Source organism: Centroberyx gerrardi, chromosome 9 (assembly GCF_048128805.1).
Source record: "Centroberyx gerrardi isolate f3 chromosome 9, fCenGer3.hap1.cur.20231027, whole genome shotgun sequence".
NCBI classification, from domain to species: domain Eukaryota; kingdom Metazoa; phylum Chordata; class Actinopteri; order Beryciformes; family Berycidae; genus Centroberyx; species Centroberyx gerrardi.
Window position 1 is genome coordinate 113,356 of NC_136005.1, and position 23,675 is coordinate 137,030.

A 23,675-nucleotide genomic window follows, 5' to 3' on the forward strand; every position below is an offset into this window, starting at 1 on the left:
AGTTTGTCCAACAGCGCCTCCAAGTGGCAGATTTCATGTAGGACGCTTTGTAGCAGAGAGCCAATACAAGCTGCTTATATATGATATAATATGCTATAACAGAATATAATATAATATAATATAACAGAATATAATATACTATAACACAATATAATATAATATAATATAATATAATATAATATAATATAATATGCTATAACACAATATAATATAATATAATATAATATAATATAATATAATATAACACAATACACTATAATATAATATAATATAATATAATATAATATAATATAATATAACACAATATAATATACTATAACATAATATAATATAATATAATATAATATAACACAATACAATATAATATAATATACCAATATAATATACTATAATGTAATATAATATAATATACTATAACATAATATAATATAATATATAACGTAATGTAATATAATATAATATAAGATGACATAATATAACATAACATAATATAATCCATAGTATCAGTACTATACAGTGTCAGTACTATACAGTATCAGTACTATACAGTGTGAGTATTATGAATAAGTATGAAAATAATGTTTCTTTTCATGTAAGAGCAGAACATTTTGTCCATAAGTGTTTATGTTTCTATTGGTTTTGTACCACAGAACTTCAACGGAAACTCTACGCCCACATGTCCCATAATGCACCTGGTGTAAGAAATGACGTAGCAACCTAAACAGCCAAACGCCGGTTCCCCCGCGCGTGTTTGTAAGAGAGTCAAGATGGCGGCGCCCATGGAGGTGATAGTGAGCTCGGACTCGGCCGCCCAGCTGTGGAACTGCGCCGTTTTCGAGCTTCAGTCCGGGACCAACCTGCTGTCGTACCGCGGCGGGAACAGCGCGTGCCGCGGCCTGGCCGTGCTGAACGGAGAGTTCATCCTGGGAGCCCAGCTCGGGAAAAACTTCATCAACGTCTGGGAGATACAGAGGAAGGTATGGCCGCTGTCTGCTAGCTCCCGAACACCTAGCTACCTGAACACCTGAATCCCTGAACCCCTAAATACCTGGACCCCTAAACCCCCCAACACATGAACCCCTAGACCCGTATCTACCTGAACCCCAAGTCACTAGTCAACACCTTGAACCACAAACAGACTAACTGCTGAGATCTGGTTCCGTTCTCTCACACAGCAGAGACCTGTAGGCCACACTCTGTTAAAGAATCTGTCATTTTAATGATGCCTTGCTCATCGGTAAATATAAACACCTAGTAATACATGACTAAGACGTTTCTACGAATCATTTGGGTGTTCTGGTAAATTCGGCATACAGTTGATCCACCAAGCGGCACTTTATCTCAATAAAATGTCAACTTGAATTCACGCTGCTCGCCTCCGCCGTCCATTGTGTAAAAGGTTTTCGGTGGAAGAAGAATGCGGATCTAACAGGCGAACCGGCTCTAATGGTTGAAATTTTAGTGAAATAAGTGCTGCTTTGTGGTTTAAATATATGCCGAATTGAAGAGCGGCTTTCAAAACTTTAGAAAGTATCTTGCATGATATTTTATAGTTTATATACATTTGTCGATAAGTAAGGACACTAAATTGGCAGATTTTTGAATGGCAGCTGGTGTTCTGTTTCTGAAAGATAAATGGACGCCACTGCACTAGACTTTATTACTGCACATCATCTATTAAGATATTATCAGGCTGATATCATATATTTTAAAATCCCATGTAGATGTGCATATAACATCAGTTTGTAAAAGAGTCTTGTTTATTTAGTCATGTTTATTTATAAATCCCTTTATCACAAGCAAAGGGCTTTACATCCCATCAGATACATACAGTACATCACTATATACCACACTGCACCATCATACCATCATTCTTCTTCGTGGGTGGAACCCGTTAAGGTCTGAGCATCCTGCTGTCTGAACTCCGGTTTTTCTTTTTGTTCCCTCATTTTAACATTAGTTTTAGCACAAACCAGGAAACAGCTGATGTTGGCAAAGCTGAGCAGATTTATCCTCCTGCAGAACGGAGGGCAGGTAGGAGAACGTGGAGGAGGGTAGGTGAACGTGGACCAGGGGGCGGAGCTAACAGACTGAATGCAGACGTTCAGCAGAGGAACCTGCAGCTTGCAGCTCAGTTTGATGCTTTCAGGCTGTGAAACTGTTTAGAATAACAGAAAGTCTAATCATGATCAGGTTCTGTCACTGCAGTGAATGGTGTTTAATGTTGGTTCTCCTGGTTCCCTGCAGGACCAGCTGCAGCAGAAGATCGTGTGTCCGGGCGTCGTCACGTGTCTCACCGCCTCGCCCAACGGCCTCTACCTCGCCGCCGGCATCGCCGAGGCCGTTTACCTGTGGGAGGTAAACTGTTCCTTTTATTATCTAATATTGTTACACTGTCATTATGTTTCATTTTTATATTATTTTATTTGTTTTATGTGATTTCATTTGTTTTTATTTTTATATATATTTTATATGTTAGAAATGAGAACCACCAGTAGAAACCAGTAGAGACTGTGTTGTACCGGTCAGCTCCCAGTAGAAACCAGTAGAGACTGGTTGTACCGGTCAGCTCCCAGTAGAAACCAGTAGAAGACTGGTTCTACCGGTCAGCTCCCAGTAGAAACCAGTAGAGACTGTGTTGTACCGGTCAGCTCCCAGTAGAAACCAGTAGAGACTGTGTTGTACCGGTCAGCTCCCAGTAGAAACCAGTAGAGACTGTGTTGTACCGGTCAGCTCCCAGTAGAAACCAGTAGAGACTGTGTTGTACCGGTCAGCTCCCAGTAGAAACCAGTAGAGACTGTGTTGTACTGGTCAGCTTCCAGTAGAAACTAGTAGAAGACTGGTTGTACCGGTCAGCTCCCAGTAGAAACCAGTAGAGACTGTGTTGTACCGGTCAGCTCCCAGTAGAAACCAGTAGAGACTGTGTTGTACCGGTCAGCTCCCAGTAGAAACCAGTAGAGACTGTGTTGTACCGGTCAGCTCCCAGTAGAAACCAGTAGAAGACTGTTGTACTGGTCAGCTCCCAGTAGAAACCAGTAGAGACTGTGTTGTACCGGTCAGCTCCCAGTAGAAACCAGTAGAGACTGTGTTGTACTGGTCAGCTCCCAGTAGAAACCAGTAGAAGACTGTTGTACCGGTCAGCTCCCAGTAGAAACCAGTAGAAGACTGGTTCTACTGGTCAGCTCCCAGTATGAAGCAGGTCTTTAATGAAGGAAAAATGGCTGCAGGATAGAAGAAGAGTGTGGAGCAGCGGGGTCAGAGTTCAACACCGGAGGCTTGATGGCTCTCATGCTTTAGTTATGTAATTATGTAATTATTTTTAATTATGTAATTATTGAATTATGTAATTGTGTCATTATGAGCATAGCAAACCTGCGCAGTAAAGAAAAACAAAAAGAATAGATTTTGTAGCAGCTGCCTGGTTTTGGATTCTGGCTTCATTCTGTCTCCTGTCTGAAGGCGGCCATGTTGAACCTCCTGAACTGTTGTGTCCTGTCTGAAGGCGGCCATGTTGAACCTCCTGAACTGTTGTGTCCTGTCTGAAGGCGGCCATGTTGAACCTCCTGAACTGTTGTGTCCTGTCTGAAGGCGGCCATGTTGAACCTCCTGAACTGTTGTGTCCTGTCTGAAGGCGGCCATGTTGAACCTCCTGAACTGTTGTGTCCTGTCTGAAGGCGGCCATGTTGAACCTCCTGAACTGTCGTGTCCTGTCTGAAGGCGGCCATGTTGAACCTCCTGAACTGTCGTGTCCTGTCTGAAGGCGGCCATGTTGAACCTCCTGAACTGTCGTGTCCTGTCTGAAGGTGGCCATGTTGAACCTCCTGTCTCCTGTTGGTTCTCTATTTGTTCTCTCAGGTTTCCACGGGGAACCTGCTGGCCGTGCTGACTCGGCACTACCAGGACCTGACCTGCCTGAAGTTCACCGACGACAGCAGCCATTTTGTCTCCGGGGGGAAAGACAACCTGGCTCTGGTGTGGAGTCTGGCCAGGTAGCAACTCACCTCCTTAACAGACAAACACACTCACCTCACAGACAAGACAAGCAATACAGTCAGTGAAACTTCATTAAATTTATCACACAAATATTTTCAGTCACAATTATCAACAACTTCAACATGTGACTCGATGTTTAGAGCTGGAGGACTCAAAGTATTTAGACAACAAATCAGTTAAACCTTTTCCAAGTCTCCATCCCTTCAGAAACTGAGTAGTTTGGTGACAGTGAGACTTGTGACTCGCTGTTTGTCCTGATCGAGTCACATGATGCTGAAGGACTGGATCAGACCAGCAGGAGGCGCTGTGAGCCTTCTGCTGCTCTGATGCTGCTGACTGGAAATTTACTGGTAAACAGCAGAGTTGTGCAACATGAGCCGGTTCTCCTGCTGTCTGACAGACAGACTAGAGGTTTGAGTTGAACGGGTCGGTCATGTGACTTCAGACTTGTCCATCAGCACTCTGGAAACTTTCTGAGTCAGGAATGGAAATGTTGGTGAAGCTGATTCGACCTTCAGCCTCCTGCAGGTTCTGACAGAAGTGAGAACGGATTCGGTTTCTGTCTCAGCAGATCTTCATTCTCTCTGTTCATCATATCGAGGGCGAGGCGGCATATTTCCCATCAACCAATTCTGCATTAAAGGAGAAATCCCCTAAAAACTGTTAAAACCAGCTGTGTCTGACTCCATTCAGCAGTTTGTGTTTTTCTTCTTGGTGGATAACCGGCCAATCGTAGACGAGGTGACGTCACCTCCAGATATTTCCAGTTTGATATGAGAAAATGTTTCAGGATGTAAAACATCAGCGGTAAACGTCAGGTTTTGGTGTCAGTCCCTCAGAATCAAAGAGCGAGGGCTTCTTTCTAGAGCCGCCATTTTGCACCAAGAGACGTTCAACAATCATACAGGGAGAAATCCATCGTCCTTTCTTCATAAAGTGACCAAATGTTATAATGCTAAGCTTTTTTTTTCATTGCAGCTTCAAAGCCATTGGAATCCTATGGAATACAATTTTTTTTTGTTTTAATTAATTTTTCAGTTGCAATAATACAAAGAAATCTAGGATCACAAACCAAAAAAACGATTATTACAACACAGAACTATTAACTTTGCAAAATGTGACCAAGAGCTAAAATGCCAAAGGCAAAGAAATCTGATTTATATCCACAATAATAATGTTTACAAAGTAAAGAAAGTAGTTTATTAGAAATGAGTAAATTTAGTTTGGAACAAAACGATTAAAATTGATATTTTCATTGCTTCTCAGATTGCGGTTTGATTCCTCCTGCGACCGCATGGCGGCGTTTCTGGTTTGAACAGCAGGTGGCGCTGAAGTGCGACTGCAGTCTTGAGATTTTGCTTTGCGTCTCTGGGTTTTGGGTTTTGAGTTTGCCTTTCTTGGACAAAACTTTTAGGGGCGGGGCTTTCAAGTGGTGGTGGTCTGCTGCTCTTCTATTGGTCAGATCAAAGATAGACTGACAGGTTTCTCCCTCTCAGCTCTTGGGTTTGTTCTGGACAAACGCAAACGTATTTATCACAGATAAACTGGATGACGTTCTTAATGAAAATGCAGTTGGATGTAAGAAGACGTAGAATTTTTTATTGCTGCAGTTCACAAAATCCACCTGAGACATTCTGTCAGAACTTTGTTTTGCAATTATTTATTTTTTTCTTTGAAAGATGAATTTATAGAGAAGCCTTTGAAGATCAGATAAATAAAATATGTTCATCTATTCAAGACCCTTAGGTGTCTAATGTAGTGAAAAATGTTTTTGAGATAAAATCCTGAAAGAATTCACACACCATCCAGACGGTGACGAGCATGTTGTTATTTATCGTCATTGAGGTTGGTCAAATATTGGGCCAATAGGTGTGTCTGTAGTCTTCGTCACTGTGAGCTAAATATTTAAAAACCTCATGTGACTTTTAAAGTTAACGGTCTGTAGAGTTTTTGGAAGCTGGTTTGGTGTCATTTCAACTTCTGGTGTAAAAGTAATTCGACTTAATTTGATTTACAGTTTAGGAAAAAAAAAACAGAGTGATTAACTTTCTAATTTGTGCAAAAAAATAAAGAAAAGTTTCCTCCCATATGGGCTGACTTCCTCAGAAAACTGCACACCAGCAGCACAAACGGCTGATTTTTAATGAATTTTTGAATTTTTAAACTTTGGATGGTTGCTATAGCGCCACATTAACTAATCTGCAAAGTTTTCATGCATGGGAAGGCAGGAAGAAAGAAAGCGATAAAGAACACAGGCTGCCTGAAAGTGTTACTTAGGAAAACTTAGTTTAATATGAAATGAAAATTAGTTTTTCACCTTGTTAGCTAAATTTCCATGTCAACAGCTAACAGTAGATGCCAAAAAAATTACAAAATTGATGATGCTTTCAAAATGATGTTTCATGGGGACGTTAAAAGTTTGCTTGGCGCCCCCTTCAGTCTCTTAGCGGTTGTGTTTTTCTCCGGCTGCGATCTATCGAATCATGAAGCTAATTAGTAGGCGAGGTTAGCTAGCTTAGCAGAGAAGCTGCTGCTCAGACCGGAAACCCAGAGATCAGACAGTCTTCTGGGAAGAGCTGATTTAAAAGCTTCGGTAACAGATTTAAGACTCGATCGCTCTCCCGACCGCAGCAGTCTGACCGGTGGAAGTCCGGTGATCGGGCATTTTTACCTCAGGATCATGGGATTTCTTTCCCGTTAAACGCGTCAATGATTTCACTGTTTCCCCGGTTAAAATTCAGACTGAAATTACCTTCTGTATTTTCAGTTCAGTCTGACATCCTGAGGTAATTTTAATCCCGTCTGGATCAACATCTGGTGTTTCATGAAATTACTGATTTGTGCAGAAGAGAAGAGAGATTAAAGAGAAGAGGAGAGAGATTAAACAGAGATTAAAGAGAAGAGAAGGGATTAAAGAGAAGAGGAGAGAGATTAAACAGATTAAAGAGAAAAGAGATTAAACAGATTAAAGAGAAAAGAGATTAAACAGATTAAAGAGAAGAGAGGTTAAAGAAAAGAGATTAAAAATAAGAGGAGATAGAGGAGAGATTAAACAGATTAAAGAGAAAGATTAAAGAGAAGGGAGATTAAAGAGGAGAGAAGAGAGATTAAAGAGAAGAGATTAAAAATAAGAAGAGAGATAGAGAAGAGAGATTAAACAGACATTAAAGAGAAGAGAGATTAAAGAGAAGGGAGATTAAAGAGAAGAGAGATTAATAAAAAGAGGAGAGATTTTTTTTTCTATTTACATTTTTTTATTTATTGCATATATACACAAGAAAACAGACATACAATAAAAACAACATGACACTACATTATCAAGTAGAGACAAGACAATACATTAAACTGAACTTCTACTAATGCAGGTGTAACTGTCCGCACACAAAGTATCCACATAGTTACACCTGCATGCACATGATCCAGAAAGCAAAACCTGTATTACTCCAAAACATGAGTATAGGTTTCCCCTTCTTTCCCCCTTTTTTTTATCCTTATTTTTTCCTTCCCCTTTCTTCCATTCCCCCGCCCATTACATTATTGCAAAAGCAGGACAAAAAGCAACCAAAAAAAAAAGTCATGTTGGGTTACAAAGGGAGAAGTGCAAAATGGTGTGAGTCCAGAAATGACCGTATTATGTTCCATAAGCCATTCCCTCCCAATCCAAAGATAGGAGAGAGGATGCCGCCTTTTCCATGCTTAAAAGGTTCAGAAAATCCTCCAGCCACTTATTCATATTAAAAAAATTAGCTTTCTTGAATTTCCAATTCATAAGAATTGTGAGTTTAGTTGTAAGGGCAGCCAGTGCTATAATTCATATAGTTTAAGACCCTGAAACCATGAACACAAACGGTTTGCATGTTGAGGTTGATCCGTCTGAAAATCCCTCCAGACTCCAGCTGGCTCTCTTCAGATGGTTTTCCAGCCGAAGCAACAACAGGAAGAAGGAGTCCGACACGCTGCTGCTGTCCTCAAATGAAACTGATTCTTCGTCTCGAGCCGCTCTGCGTAACGCTCGACCGACCAGAGTTAATTGTTTCCTGGAGGAAATATTGAGCGAACCGGTCGGAAGACGTTCTTCATCTTCGACTCATTGGCGGATCGTTGAGTTTCGTGTTGTGTGTGTTGCAGCGTGGTGCAGCTGGATTTAAGCCACACCCCCGAGCCTCGCCACATCCTGTCCCGCCACTCCCTGCCAATCACAGACCTGCACTGCGGCCTGATGGGACCGCAGGCCCGAGTCGCCACCGCCTCCCTGGACCAAACTGTCAAGGTAAGACTCTGCCGGTTGTTGGTATATTCTGGTTGTTGGTATATTCTGGTTGTTGGTATATACTGGTTGTTGGTATATTTTGGTTGTTGGTATATACTGGTTGTTGGTATATTCTCGTTGTTGGTATATACTGGTTGTTGGTATATTCTGGTTGTTGGTATATTCTCGTTGTTGGTATATTCTGGTTGTTGGTATATACTGGTTGTTGGTATATTCTGGTTGTTGGTATATTCTGGTTGGTATAGATTTGGTATACAGGAAGGGTCTCTGGCAGAAGATATACATAAATGATGAAGAAAGCCCAAATATTAAAGCTCACTAATCATTATTTACTGAGTTTCCCCCAGTTTGTAGAGTTGGGGATCAACACCATAATTTTCGCCTATGATTTGGAGCAAATTTAGGGATTGAGAAAGGTAGCGGCTCCACCATTTTTCTTTTACAGAGAGACTTGTAGGTAGACTACAAGATTCTGGCAGTTTCAGCACTTGATTTCATCATTTATGTATATCTTCTGCCAGAAAACAAATTATCAAAATCAAAACTTTGAGCCAGGGAAGCTCTGGTTGAGTTGACATGGAATGACCCGGAAGTTAAACTACTGAGTCAAGCTTTGGCTTCAAATTAAAACCTCCAGCAGGAGACGTACAGTCATGGAGAGCCGTGTTCTTCAGGTTAGACCGAAATAAATGTCAAATATTGGTAAATAATAAATACCCTCCAAACTTAAATCATGCTTTTGTTAAAAGATAAAATAAGAAAAGACTTATGTATGTTGAAGATGCAGCTTTGCACTTCAGATGCATATTGAGCCCACCTCACTGACGTAGCAGTTGTTTTGCAGTTTGTGACTCAATCAAGGAAAGCGTACAACTGGCTCCTGAACATTGATGAATAAATACTTGAGGGACTTGAGGCCCCTGAATAGGATTTGTCACCCATTTAACTCACCAATAACATATCAGGATTCAAGCCTCCCCGTAGAATCCAATACACATTTTGTGGGCATTAAGGGCCATTAAAGTTATTCATGTGTATCTTTAAGCTGTAGGAGGAGCAGGTGATCCCAGGCTGAGTCGTCCCTCTGCCTCAGATTCTTTTACAACTTAATTTGTACAGAAATGCATTGAAATGGTAAAAAGCTTGGCAGGGAGCCTGAAAATACGATATCACGAGTCTGGTGATGTTTATGCATCACAGATTTTTAGAAGGCATTACACAGAAAGAACTTTTGACTACATATAAAAAATGAATTACATAAATGGGTGGGGGGTATATGTTTAAAAAGAGCTGCAGTTATTTAACCGACTGGGCTGAAAACCCTTTGAATTAAAACCGACAGTCTGACCTTTGACCTCACTGTTGTGTCATTTCACATCCAAAGTAAGAGTTGATCAGTTTGTTGCTGGAGCTTTCTGTCAACAGATATTTATTTGTCTTTTGCGTAGATCAAACATATCGGCATCAGCCACAGATAACAAATATTTTATCTGTTGGTTTGCTGAATATTCTGCTGCTCAGTAACCCCAGGAGAGTAAGATTTGTTTGTTAATCAATAATAATAATAATAATAATAATAATAATAATAATAAACTTTATTTTTAGAGCTTTTCTTAACACAAGTTACAAAGTGCTTTACAAGATTAAAACAAATAACAATAAAAATGAAATGAGAATAAAAGAGAAACCACACAATTTAGAAGAGCACAGTACCAGAAGGTTAACGAAGGAAAGGCGATAAAATCTTAGGAGCTATTAAGAACCAGTATGTTATCAAGAGAAATTTAAAAGAAAATGCAACAAATAAAACCATTAAAATTGAATAAAAATAAAAATAATCAACACAATTTAAAAGAGCACAGCACACAGAGGATTTACAAAAGAATATCTAAAGCAATATTATAAACAAGTATGTAATCAAGAGAGATCTAAAAGATAATGCCACACAGATACGGTGATTAAAGAAACAGCCACAGGATTAAGGAAAGGCTTTTTTAAACAAGTGTGTTTTTAAAAGCAATTTCAAGTCAAGTCAAGTTTATTTATATAGCCCTTTATCACAAGCATGTCTCAGAGGACTTTACAGGGAATGTGTCTAGCTAGATCTAACTAAACACAATCAGTGGTGAACAAAATTATGTAGGACAAACATAACGAAAAACACAAGGTAGGCAAGAGCAGATTTAGCAAGACAAACAATCTACCTGTTCTACAGCCTAACCTACCCGGCACCACCGCCTTAGACCCTAATGCACACAAGGAAAAACTCCCAGGAAAAACTTAATTTAAAAGATGACACAGAATCAGCTCGTCGGATAGTCTCAGGTAGGTCGTCCAGAGTCTTGGAGCTCAGACAGCAAAAGCCCGATCGCCTTTACTCACTAGTCGGGACCTTGGGACATCCAGGAGGGGCCCCACCTGAGGACCTCACCTGGGGGCCCCACCTGAGGACCTCACCTGGGGGCCCCACCTGAGGACCTCACCTGAGGACCACACCTGGGGGGCCCCACCTGAGGACCTCACCTGAGGACCTCAGGCTGCGCACAGGCTCATAAGGAGACAGAAGCTCAGTAATATATTGTGGTGCAAGATGCTTTTGAGCCTTAAAAGTTAATAATAGAATCTTAAAATCAATTCTAAAAACTATAGGCAACCAATGAAGAGAGGCCAGGACGGGGGTCATATGGGCCTGTCTCTTAGAGTTGGTCAGAAGCCTAGCAGCAGCATTTTGGACTAGTTGCAAGCGGGAAATGGATTTCTGGTTTAAACATGTGTAGAGAGCATTGCAGTCATCCAGACGAGATGAGATGAATGCGTGGATGACCTTCTCCAGATCAGCAACGGATAGAAAGGACCTAATTTTTTGAAATGTTTCTCAGTTGGTAGAAACAAGACTGAACAACTCTTTTAACTTGTTCGTTAAAACTAAGATCTGAGTCAAAGTCAATAACAAAATATTAATCCCAAGTCCTTTGTCTCACTCAACCAAACCACTGTGCCCTAACAGACCTGTTGATAAGATTTTAAAGTAAATTTTTTTGGGGGAGCTATAGTTACAATTCAAATATCTGACAATTAAAATGTAGGGATCTCTTGCTATCATTTACCTGTGGACATGTATCAGAGTCAAAAGATACATCTGGTCTTGCCAAATATATTGGTTTTCTGCCATTTTTAATTTTCTCAAAATCATTCATTACTTCTACAAATTTGATCCCATCTTCACCAAATTTGTCTCACAGATATATATCACGGATATATATATATATATATATATATATATATATATATATATATATATATATATATATATATATATATATATGTGTATATAATGATATATAATGATATATAATTTTTTTAATTATTATTTTTATTTTTATTATTTTTTATTTATTTTATATATACAGTATATAAACTGAAGCGTATCATCTGGAGGGTGAAGGAAGGTGAGAGCAGACCAGTTACTTCTACAAATTTGATCCCATCTTCACCAAATTTGTCTCACAGATATATATCACGGATATATATATATATATATATATATATATATATATATATATATATATATATATATATATATGTGTATATAATGATATATAATGATATATAATTTTTTTAATTATTATTTTTATTTTTATTATTTTTTATTTATTTTATATATACAGTATATAAACTGAAGCGTATCATCTGGAGGGTGAAGGAAGGTGAGAGCAGACCAGTCGATGCTTCTCCTCAGGACTGAATTAGATTACAGATAATCGGCTTCTGTGTTTATGCAAAGTAGAAGCAGCCACTTCTTCTGGGCGGCCGGCCGAACCACTTTGAAATGATTGGGAATAGAAAGTCTTGATCAATAAACCAGATGGGAGGAGAAACCAGTGTCGGGCAGTAGTGGGCGCTGTTGTTGTTTGGAGGAAGCAACCTGCTGAAATAGTCCGAAGCGGTTTTCTCTACCATTTGATGACGTAATCAAATTCAGAATGAAATGAAACCACATTTGAGGCAGATGGGTAATCTTTGTCATCGATTGTAATGTCTTCTTAAAGGGGAATGCCGGCCATTCCTGGCTTCTTCGGATGGAGACATTCAAATAAACTCTGTTTGCTTTATAAACACCAGGTTCAGGTCTTAGATTCAAACTTCAATTGACATTGCAATGTACAGAAATGTTCTGTCCCAAAATAGCATCCAAAGTACATAAGCTGCTGGAACCGATTCAAACGTTTTGCCTATGATCACAGTATTCCCTGAAGGGTAGAAAACAACATTTTTTTTTCTACTGAAAATGGCCGTCATTCCCCTTTAAGCTGATGATTTTATTTAATCACTTAGCTGACGTGTTTAACCAGAGGGATATACGATGGAGCAGGTCAGGCTCCAGTGTGTTGCTTTGACACATGAGACCTTTCTGTGACAGGAGGGTCTAACTGCTCGGCCACACTGCTCCTATTCTACCTTAATTCATTGTCTGATGGGTACAGATAGCGCTTTAGTAGATTAGCGTTTGATATTCTCAGACTTTGGCGATAGTGCAGAACAGTCTTGTCTAGTGTCTAGGTCTATCGGACACACTGCTTAAACATGACTGGCAGATATTTGACTGCTTTTCTTCATCTGTTCATCTTAATCACTGACTTGAGGCAAAGTCTCTGGCCTTGATGGCTGGTAGAGGTTTTGGATGTAAAGTCTGTAGAGAAGTGTCAGGCCTGTACTTCTGTACAGGCCGGTGCTTATTCAGGCTGACAGTTCCTCCATAGATGCCTCATATCAGTCTGCTTTTTTTATGACATATTACATATTGAAATATTTTGATCACACCTACAGTTTGTTTTCTCATTCTCCTTCTTCTTGTTGACTCAAATTCCAGTCCCAGTAACTTAAACTAAGCATGATGGGCTTGTCTGCTCTAGTGTTCACACCAGTTAGCAATGCATGAAGAAATAGCTGAATATGAGCATCAGTCATTTTGTTCTGCTAGGTTTCCTAGCATGAGGAACTGCTGGCTATCAGATGATCAGGGGCCAACTGCATAAAGATAGACCTAGTCTTAGACTTAAATGTGACGTCAAGTCAAACTTGCTATAGACTCTTACATTTACCTGTTCCTACTACTACCTACTACCTTGTTGTAGATCTCTAATGTTTCTCTCTCTAAAGACTCTCTCTCTTCTTCAGGCTCTTTCCAAAAACCAAAGATTTTTGTATGAAATAGCTTCAGTATTTAAGCAGCTTCAGTAGTTAGGCCGACTCGTTACCATAACAACAAAGTTCTTCAGGGGGAGGGGCTAACTTTCCTACCTCAAAATAAGCCAGTCTTAATATTTAAATAACGGACAGTCTTAATTAGTCTAGTCCAACCTGAGAATCTAAGACCAGTCTAAAGCTTAGACTAGTCTTAAACTAGCGTTATGCAACTGTCCCCAGATGTCAACATCTGTCTCTTTATTACCTTTTGTTTCCTGTAGCTGGTTGGGATTACATTCTTACTCCTATCAAACCACACCACAGTTCTCTTGGAGGACTGAGACTCACATTTCCAGGTGTCTTGGCGATTATTTGGTGCCACTAAGTTTGATTGTTCTCACCTGGTTTGGTTTGATTGCTCTCACCTGGTTTGGTTTGATTGTTCTCACCTGGCCAAATGAACTGAATTAAAGGCGGAAACACTCCAGAGTTTGAAGGAATCGCTCCAGACATGTTGGATGTGAATTCCCCCTCAAGCGCATTTTATACTTTAATGAAAATAGCATCTCTGTGCGTAAGCTGGCACTATTTGACGCGTATTTGGGGTTGAAAAGGGTCTCGCACTCTGATTGGCTGATCATAGGGGCGATCATGACGCCATCCAAGTCTTCAAGCTCCAACTGCTCCAACACATCCCATTCCTCCAGCTGCATTGCTATAGTGGCGTCCATGTTTTGTTTTTTTTTAAAACACTGTCACGCTGTGTTCGGGATTTCAACGACATGCAACAGCATATCAGCGCAGAAGTAGGGCTGCACGATTAATCGTATTAAAACCGGGATCTCGATTCATACCTCTATGCGATCTCATTCCTAAATGACAACGATTCTGCCGCATGTTCATCAGGGACATCCGTTGCATCAAACCAAGCGCTCCTAACAAGTGACATCACCGCGTTTCACCACGTGACGAAATGCGACACGCAGAGCGACAGAAACCGGCAGAAAGGAAAACTCCAGAGAGAGACAGAACGGAACGGCAGACAGACACGGGAGAACACTTGTTCTAAATAAGAGAAGAAGAGAGATGTAAGTTGATTGTTTTTATGATAAGTGTTGGACTCATCAAGCATTTGAATTCAGCTGTTTTGTCTGTTAAAAAACAAGCGATCTTTGACAGGCCGACAGCGTGTTGAGCTCAGTTCGATGCATTGCCACACGGTTATCAGTTAAACACCTAATTCCACTGAAGTTACTTAAATCAGCAGTGTGGAACATTTTGGATTCCTGCAAAATGACGTTGGTTGGTTGAAGAAGACTGATATTCAGTTTACAAAGCTGCCGACGAAACGCGGCTCAAACACATCTAACTTGCTAAGACTCCAGATCACCGTCCGTCCTAATGATCAACACAGGTGATCAAAGTAAACTGAAACAGGTTGAACTCGGCGGCAAGTTGCTCACGGACGTAAAGCTGGTAGAGGATTAAATATAAATCAGCGAAGTCGTGGTGTGAGTTGGACTCTCAGTGCAACGTAAGCCAACGTCAGTAAAGCAGAAACAGGAGTATTGTAGCGCCCATCATTACTTTATATACTTTACATTTTATAAAAGCTCACCAACATGGCTGTGATCTGGTCCAAACACAGAAGTGTTCCAGCGTTTCTCCTCAGCAGAGTGTCTTCCATTCTGCTGAATCAGCTGTTTGCATCTGTATCAGGCTGAAAGACTGATCTACTGCACTAACTTGTCTTCAAAAGGCAGCTACTGTTTTATTATTTCACTTTCAAATGGCAACTATTGTGAATTGTAGAAGGAAACTAGGCTACATATTTTTTCCCCACTGTATTTAAATGTGGATTTAATATAGAAAACACTTTTTTTTTTTGCAGAACCAGAAGAAATGTTGTAAAAAAATACAATAAAACCTGTAATTATAAAATGCTAATTTGATCTTCGCTGTCATTAGTGCATAATAATTGTAATACTGTGAAACCGTGATTTTCCTCACACTATAATCGTACCATCAAAAGCTCAAACCGCTGCCACCTGTGGCCTGAAGAGCATTTGCTCTGTGATTGGACAGACAGCAGACTGCATGAAGAGTAACCCGGCTGCTAGAGTCTGAGCAGCAGACAGACACACACACACACACACACACACACACACACACACACACACACACACATTCATAACTAGTTTGTGCTCCTGGACTTTGCTGTGTGCTCCTGTTTTTTCCAGCTCAGGAGCAGCAGCTCCTGGCAGAAAGCTTACCAGAACCCTGTCTAGCCTGATCCAGTCAACACCGAGGCAGAATTGTATGTTTATGTTGTTTGTTCCCATAGTCTAACTCTTTTGATTCATACACCATTACAAAAGAAATGGTTTAAAAAATTGCATTTGTTTTTCGTGCATCATGCCAAAACAATCTTGAATAAAACAGGATTGAACACATAAATAATTTTTACAGAATGTGCTCTCTTTTAGATGTGAGATGGTAATAGCCAAGTCTAACCCTAACCCTATAAAAGGGTCCAGCTAAGTGGACTTTTACTATATAAAATATATGCTGCTATACCTTCAGGTTCCTGGACAAAAGGACATAGACAGAGACTTATATAAGCACCTCAGCAATTTAGCACTCGGACACTTTGATGTTTCTACACTTTAATCTTAAAGTGTAGTTCCTAAGTTTGCTACTGCTATTGTTCTATGCTTGTTTCTATTGCTTCGTTTTATCTACTGTTTTTATGTTTTATTGTCCTATGTTTGTTTTTATTGCTTTATTTTAATTTACTGTTTTTATGTTGCACTATGGCCCCAGGGGCACTATATTTCATTCCTGCTTTTTGCATAACCTGTAAGGAGAGGAATGACAATAAACTGAACTTGATAAACTGAACTTGACAAGTATGTTGACTTTGTCCAGCTTAAGCAGTTCTTGTTACACAAGTACACGAGTATTTTTGTGTGAATCTGGACATCAATAGAAAAGTGCTTTCCATTTGATTCTTGTATTTCCATCTTTTGCTAAAATTTTAATGTAAAGCTTGCATAGAACTTGGTCCAAATGTGACAGTCTGTTAAAAATGCAATCAAGGTGTTTCAGTTTTCCATTTTATAGACACTGCCAGATGATTAGCCTTTTGTTTTTACCCTGATTGTATCCAAATAAAACTGAAAAAAAGTGATTGAATGTTTTTTTATTTGAGGCTCCAAGGCAATAAAATTTTTGAAAGGGTGTGTAGACCTTTTGATATCTGCTGTAGGCGTAGCGCTGCGCTCAGATGTTAGAGGTGTAGATTTTTATTATGTCAGCAGACCGAACCGACGAGCAGCAGGACTCCTCAAGACACTGATACCTGCTTACTCATTGTAAGTTGTTCTGAATGAGAGCATCAGCTGAATGGCTAAAATGTAAAGCTGTTACTGTAGTAATGATAAGTGATGGATGGCACTGGTGACGAATGCTGAGCTGAAAACAGCTGATGATACCCAGCAGGTTTGAAAGGTCATCCTGTTGTTCTCTTGATGCAATAAAATGACATCAGCTTGGAAATCGGTTCAAAGAGGCTTTGTACAAAGATTTGGTCTGTTATCTAGACCAGAGAAGTGATGGTTAAATTCAGTTTCTGACAATGTCCTGCTGATAGATCTTTGGATCCGATCGCTCCGGAGTTTAAGCCCTCTGTTGCTGATGTTACTAAGCCAAAGCCTCTCGTTATCAGCCTCCTCTTTGGCCCTTTGGGTCAGGAGATCATTCTTGTCAAAAGACAGAAAAGCTCTGCTCAGATCCGTATTGACCTGTATTAAACAAACAGGTTTTCTTCAACATGGATTCAAACAACAGGGAAGTTCATTCCTTTGTTTCCAGTACTGCAGTTCTCTGAACACGACAAACTCTAAAGACTCTACTGAGCCAATAACGGTTTGGTTTAAAACTGGATCTCGATATCTTTCAATGTGAGATCCGTGGTCTTTGTTCTTTTTCTCCACTAAAAGTGTCTGCAGCTCAGAAACCGTAAGTCCTACAGCAGCCATATTTGGCAGGTAGGCTCCTTTAATTCCCACTGCTGAGGCAAGGCAGCCAGATGGTGGCGCTGTAATGCATATATTCATGTTTTGGTTCATAACTCTCATACCGTTGGTCCAATTGATGCCAAACTTTGTACACACATCCAGGTGTCCTAGTTCTACAACTTTGCCATCCTTGTCCACCGTTTTGTTTTTCCGACATTTTGCATTTCATGCAAAACATTTTTTTTTGCAACTTTTGTCCTGTTCGCGCCAAAATTAGTAGACCGCTTCAGGGGACTGAGATGCACAAACCTACTCTAAACTGCTTAACCGCTATTAACAAATTCATTTTCAAAACATTGGCTACGTTCAGACTGCAGGAAAAAGTGGCTCAAATCAGATTTTTTTGCTCATATGTGACTAAGATCTGTTTTTTTCATAACAGTGTGAACAGCACAAATCACATGGAATCTGATCTTTTCAATTCTGATTTGGGCCACTTTCATATGTGGTCCTAAATCAGATACAGGTCTGATTTTTTGCAATGCGACCTCAGTCTGAACAGTCATATCGGAATTCATGTGACTTTTACGTCACTCTAGATCGACATTCGTCACAATTAGGGCTGAAACGATTCCTCGAGAAACTCGAGTAACTCGATTACTAAAAATCATCGATGCAAATTCTTTGCATCGAAGCTTCGTTTAATCCATATACGGTAACTATATACACACTCAGTGTTTCGCATGGATGATTATTACTGTTGCACAACGCGCTGGAGAAAGAGAGAGAAAATAGCGAGGGGCGAAGAGAAGAGACAGGCCAGAGAAAACGACAGAAAGTGTCCAAAATTTCGGATCCAGTGTTGCCAACTTGGCGACTTTGTCGCTAGACTTAGCGACTTTTCAGACCCCCCTGGCGACTTTATTTCTCAAAAGCGACTAGCGACAAATCTGCCGACTTTTTCTGACCATGGGAAGCAATGTTAATGTGTTGAATCCCAAAGCATTTGGCAATAAATTGGTTCGGCTGATGCCGGTTTGCTCTACTTGCTTGTCTAATCCAGAGAGGTCTGACGGTCACAGCGCTTCCCACACACAGCGTAGCTCCCTCCCTCCGCTGAGAGCAGGGACTGTAGGATAGGGTCCACTTGTAATTGCTACCGGCGTACGCCGAAACTGGCCCGGGTGGGCGGAATCAGCACTTAATATTAAAACGTGATGAGATGAAGGCTAGTAAAGAATGCACGTTAATTATGGCTATATGTAATGGCTAGTTAAGAACGTAAATCAATATGGTGGCTAGTTATGATGTCCCTAAGTTAGCTAAGTTTTGCTCAAGAAAATAACCACAGAAAATAAAATGCTGCAGTCAATTTGTGAAAGCCTGAGCTTCATTCATGTTATTATTATGATAGTCACACACACATACACACACACACACCCACACACACACACACCTACTCCCCTCACAGTGATGCATAAAATACCCCAGAAAGCAAAATATCAGGTGGTGTATGTAGCAATTGGAGCCTAAAATGCACCAGTCCAATACAGCAGGTATATTCAGTTTAGTTTGATTGCAGTGAGTAGGGTCAGCAGGTGTAGGGCAACCCTTCAACATCGTAAATAAATGTACATTAGCCAGTCTTATGAACTTGTATGATATTTAGGCCTAGTAATAAATATCAATAATAATAATTATTTCACCTCGTTTTCAGTAAATCACAGTGTCGTATGGACAGCTTCGTGCGGACAGCTTTTCTCTTTTGTATATTTACTATTGCTCTTTAATAAAGCAAAAGTATTTCTTATCCGATTACTCGATTAATCGATGGAATAATCGGTAGAATACTCGATTACTAAAATAATCGATAGCTGCAGCCCTAGTCACAATTCTGCACTGGCGGGAGTCGCTCGGTGAATACAAACATGGAAGACAGCTGCGATGGAGGTAGTCAGTGGAGGGACAGTGAGGTGTTAGACCTCATAAGTATTTGGGGTGAAATTTTGGATGAAACCTGTTTCAGTGAAGCCATTCACGTCACGATGCCACCACTCCTGGCTCCGACTCCGCATCCACACACACCTCTGTACAGAAGTAGCAGCCATTGCTCCACAAAAAGCCATAATTAAAAATTTGGCTCTCTTTCTCCTCGTCCTCGTTGTCATCTGCTCACGAATTCGCTGGCTTCCACTGCACATCAACTTATAAATGAAACCATAAACGCTGACTTCAGTGGCCTCCATGTTTACTTCCGTACGACAGCGTGCTGCGTGTCACGTCTTTGTTATTGTTCTTTTGCGCATGCGGGTCAGTTCACGACCGTGACCAGTTCACACTGGAATCTGATATTGGCCACATTTAAAAAATAATGTGAACAGCCAAACAAAAAAATCGGATCTGAGCAATAAATCAGAATTGAGCACTAAGACTTGCAGTGTGAACGTAGCCATTGTGTCTGACTACATAATTGGCCAGAACTCCATGGCAGTTTGTTCAATCATTGTGTCAAACTTGGTAGATATGTTATCCCAAGTGGTTTATCCATACACTATATAACATTGAAGTAAACACAAAGAAACATCAATACAATGAAAGGTAATCTTCAGTCAGTATTTTGTGTGGCCTCCCTAAGAAAGCAAAACTTAATTTTTTCAACTAGTCCTGTGGTAAATTCTTCCAAGCTTCTTGCAGGATCTTCTTTTGCTCAAGGTCTTTTTATTGGTATTTAAAGTCATTCAAAATGCAATAAATCACAGATACAGTTGGATAAACACAATATATCCCCCCCCCATGTTTCTGCTCCAACACAGCCCCATCCCTATTGTACCATTTAGTAATCAAATGGAATAGATTTCACAAACAATTACATGTGCATATAAATAAAGTCAATGTGACAAGAATCATAGGTGAGATACAAAAAATAAAATACAATAAATAAAATTAAAAGATACAATAAATGATAAAAATAAATAAATAAATAAATAAATAATAATAAATAATGAGTGGTAAGAAAAACATATAATATGGGGTCAGTATTACAAAGCTACAATATCAGTGGCGTCCGTTTTTTCTATATAGGTCAAAAATGGTTGCCATATAGCATAAAACTTCTGAGCACACCCTCCCAGGATCTTCATTTGACTTTGGCTTCTTTTCCCTGTCCAAGTGATCCCACACAGCTTAGGGGTAAGGTCAGGTCAGCTAAGGTCAGGTAAGGTAAGGGTTAGGGCCTCTGATGCCAATCTAATACTGTGGGTGTTCCATCTGCAGACTTCTGAGTGTTTGGGGTTGTTATCATGCTAAAAGATAAAGTTTTTGGCAATCAGTCGTTTTCCCAAAGGTACAGCATGATGAATCAAGATCTGTTTATATTTTTCAGCATTCGTAATTCCATTGATCCCCTACACCGTTAGCTGAAATGCCCCCACACCATGACAAAGCCGACCTCACAGAACGGTGTAGATGGGCATCAATGTACTTCTTACCAACTCTTCCACTGGTTGTCGCTCCATGCTTTATGGTGTTTCGTTTACTGCAATCTCTTCTGCTTGTTGCCTTTCCACAAGAACTTAGATGCAGCACAACCTACAAGAGCTTTTCTTGTAAGACTTCTTCTCATGGTCGAAGCGTGAAGACTCAATCAGATGCTGAACAAGCACTTCGCTGGATTTTCTTCTGTCCCTCAGCAGAGTGACCTTTAAGTACTATTCATCAGATACAGACAGATTTTCGATTTTCCGCTGCGTTTTCTGTCTTCAGTTTCTTCAAATTTCTTTATGACAGCTTGAATACCACATCTTGAAACTCCTGTTAGGTGAGCTATTGCTTGCTGAGAATTGTCTTGCTGATACAAACTATGTTTTTATGTCTGTCAAACTGTTAGCTTAACCATTTCCAAACCTGTCCTCAAGGCACCACAGCCATCCCATATATGGGAACCAAACCTGTGTTCTTCTAGCCATCTCACAATATATCAATACCTTATTGGAAAACAAAGAAACAAAGAAATTCTTGTTACTTATTGTACTGATACTTGTTTGTATTTATCCTAATGTTATATAGTGTTTTCCTGAGCAAATAAACACTTACTGCCAAGATAAATGGCTTTAAACACAAGACTTGCACAGTAACCTTAACCCAGTCGCTGGTACCTTCCACAATTCTGAAGTCGCTCCCATCTCTTTATAGCAAAAGCTACATGTCATCCAATAGCCCTGCTAGACCATAAGTTGCTGAAAAAAATATAATTTCTGAAATCATCATAGCTTAATTAATAAACATTAATTTTTTTTATATCTGAAAAACTGAGCATATCGTACATCAAAATGTCCAGCTTCAATTCAACCGATTGATCAGTCTTCATTAAACTAATGAATAATACGGTCAATAGAGTCGTATCAATCTGATGTACTGTAAGTTACATGAGGGTCGTTTAAGGAAAAAACATGAATTGATTTTGCTTGTGTTGGTTTGTCGCAGTGCTTTAGATTGTTGTGCAGGATGCTACAGCAGAGAACCAAAGTCCCCATCGTCATTTTTCAACTTCCTAACGACATTTCTTGTGTCAGACTTTGGACAAACAGTGGATTTGTCATTGTTGCCTGTGGGAAGTCCACCTGAAGGCCTAAAACCACATTTCTGTTGCCTGTGGGAAGTCCACCTGAAGGCCTAAAACCACATTTCTGTCTCCATGACGGCTGATCTAGTTTGATGTACTAGCTTACCTTCATAAGGCTGTCGGTTCCAAGAATGAAGAGGTGTTTTGTCTCGGAGTTGCAGTGTTGTACATTTGTCCTCACAGTTCATATACATACATATAAATGAAGGCGAATGGTGTACATGGACCAGATTAATGTTTTTAGGCAAGGCTCACAGGTCAGCATGGTCTAATGGAAAGGTTCTAACTTCATAAATGGTTATTACCAGTTTTTTAGTTTGTATATCAGAAGTTCATTTATTTCTTAGATATCTCCTTGAACAAAGCACGGCCACCGAATTGTCTGGAAAACACTTTCAAACTGATTAAGACAGTTTTCTATAAAAGCTACATGGAATAGCAACAAAACAAATATTTGTCCCTACACACTATCAGATGAACTTGTACTTGAAGCTCTAGTGAATAAATTAACGCCACGCTGCTCTGGTCAACATGTTCAAATGGTTTTACAGCCTGGGAGGCTGGTCATGCCACCTAACCCCTAATCTGCCACCGGTGAGCGCACTCAGCCTGCCTGCAATGCAAATATTAATTAAGAGCTGAAGTGAAGCAGCGTGAAGCGATCGGCAGTTTCCATCCCAGCGCTTCATCTGTTTGATGTCTGCCTATCTGACTCGCCCCTCTCTCACTTCATTTCCCCTGGGTGTGGCTCATCCACTCGACTGTGGAGAGAGAGTGTGTTTGTGTGTGTGTGTGTGTTTCCCAGTAGATATTGGAGAACTGATGAGGTTTTGATGCTACAGATTGACTTTTCTCTCCTCAACAACAGCATTTCTATTGGACAGTTTCCACTGGTCGTCCTGCTGTCAGAAAGATGAAAATGGCCTCAGAGTAGAGTTCAGATGAATAAAACATCTGAGACACAGAACCACTGTCTACAGTACTTTATATTCCTGACAATACAGTTGTTCTGTAAGATTATTACTGATTATATATCTCAGTTGATTGGAAAAGATGTTTCTGTCTTGGCCAAGCTCTGTACACTTATGTTACGCTGAGGATTTTCTGACAAGACAAACAGAAATTGCTCATTGACCTTCTTACCTTATGTTCACCTGCCACTGTGGCTGGTAGGCTAATGTACAATCTCCTCTCACTGTTTTGGACTAGATATTTAGAATGGGGCTCCACATGATGATTGGTTAGCTGTACAGACTAACTTTACTAACTGTACATTCGGCTCAGTGAAAGCAGCTGAATTCAATGAAAACTCTCTGTGATCCTGTAACCCCAATAGTAGAACATTGGGCAGGTCCTGGACCTTTATAAGATAAGCAGCCAGACAAAGTGTTATATTTAAAAAAAAAAAAGTTTATTCATAATGAATTCATTTGAGAGGCAAGTTGTATATCAAAAATAAAATACAGTTCCATGTGTCCAACAGCTGTTCCAGGTTTACAGACACCCTTTTCTTGAGGAATAGGCTAAGCTAACAAGCTACAGTGAATGCAAGCTAAAGCAAACACAAGCAACTGTAGGCTAAAGC

The 23,675-nt window shown here is 40.0% G+C and overlaps 1 protein-coding gene across 1 annotated transcript in view; it reads left to right on the top strand.

Annotated features, from left to right (window-relative positions):
- Positions 1-761: 761 nt before the first annotated feature.
- wdr18 (WD repeat domain 18) overlaps positions 762-23,675 on the top strand; it is a 70,053-nt gene continuing 47,139 nt past the window's right edge. Inside the window, exons 1-4 of the mRNA XM_071909079.2 lie at positions 762-977; positions 2,248-2,358; positions 3,856-3,989; positions 8,122-8,263. Coding sequence (XP_071765180.1) covers positions 768-977; positions 2,248-2,358; positions 3,856-3,989; positions 8,122-8,263 — 597 coding nt within the window. The 5' untranslated portion in view covers positions 762-767. The remainder of the gene's footprint in view (positions 978-2,247; positions 2,359-3,855; positions 3,990-8,121; positions 8,264-23,675) is intronic.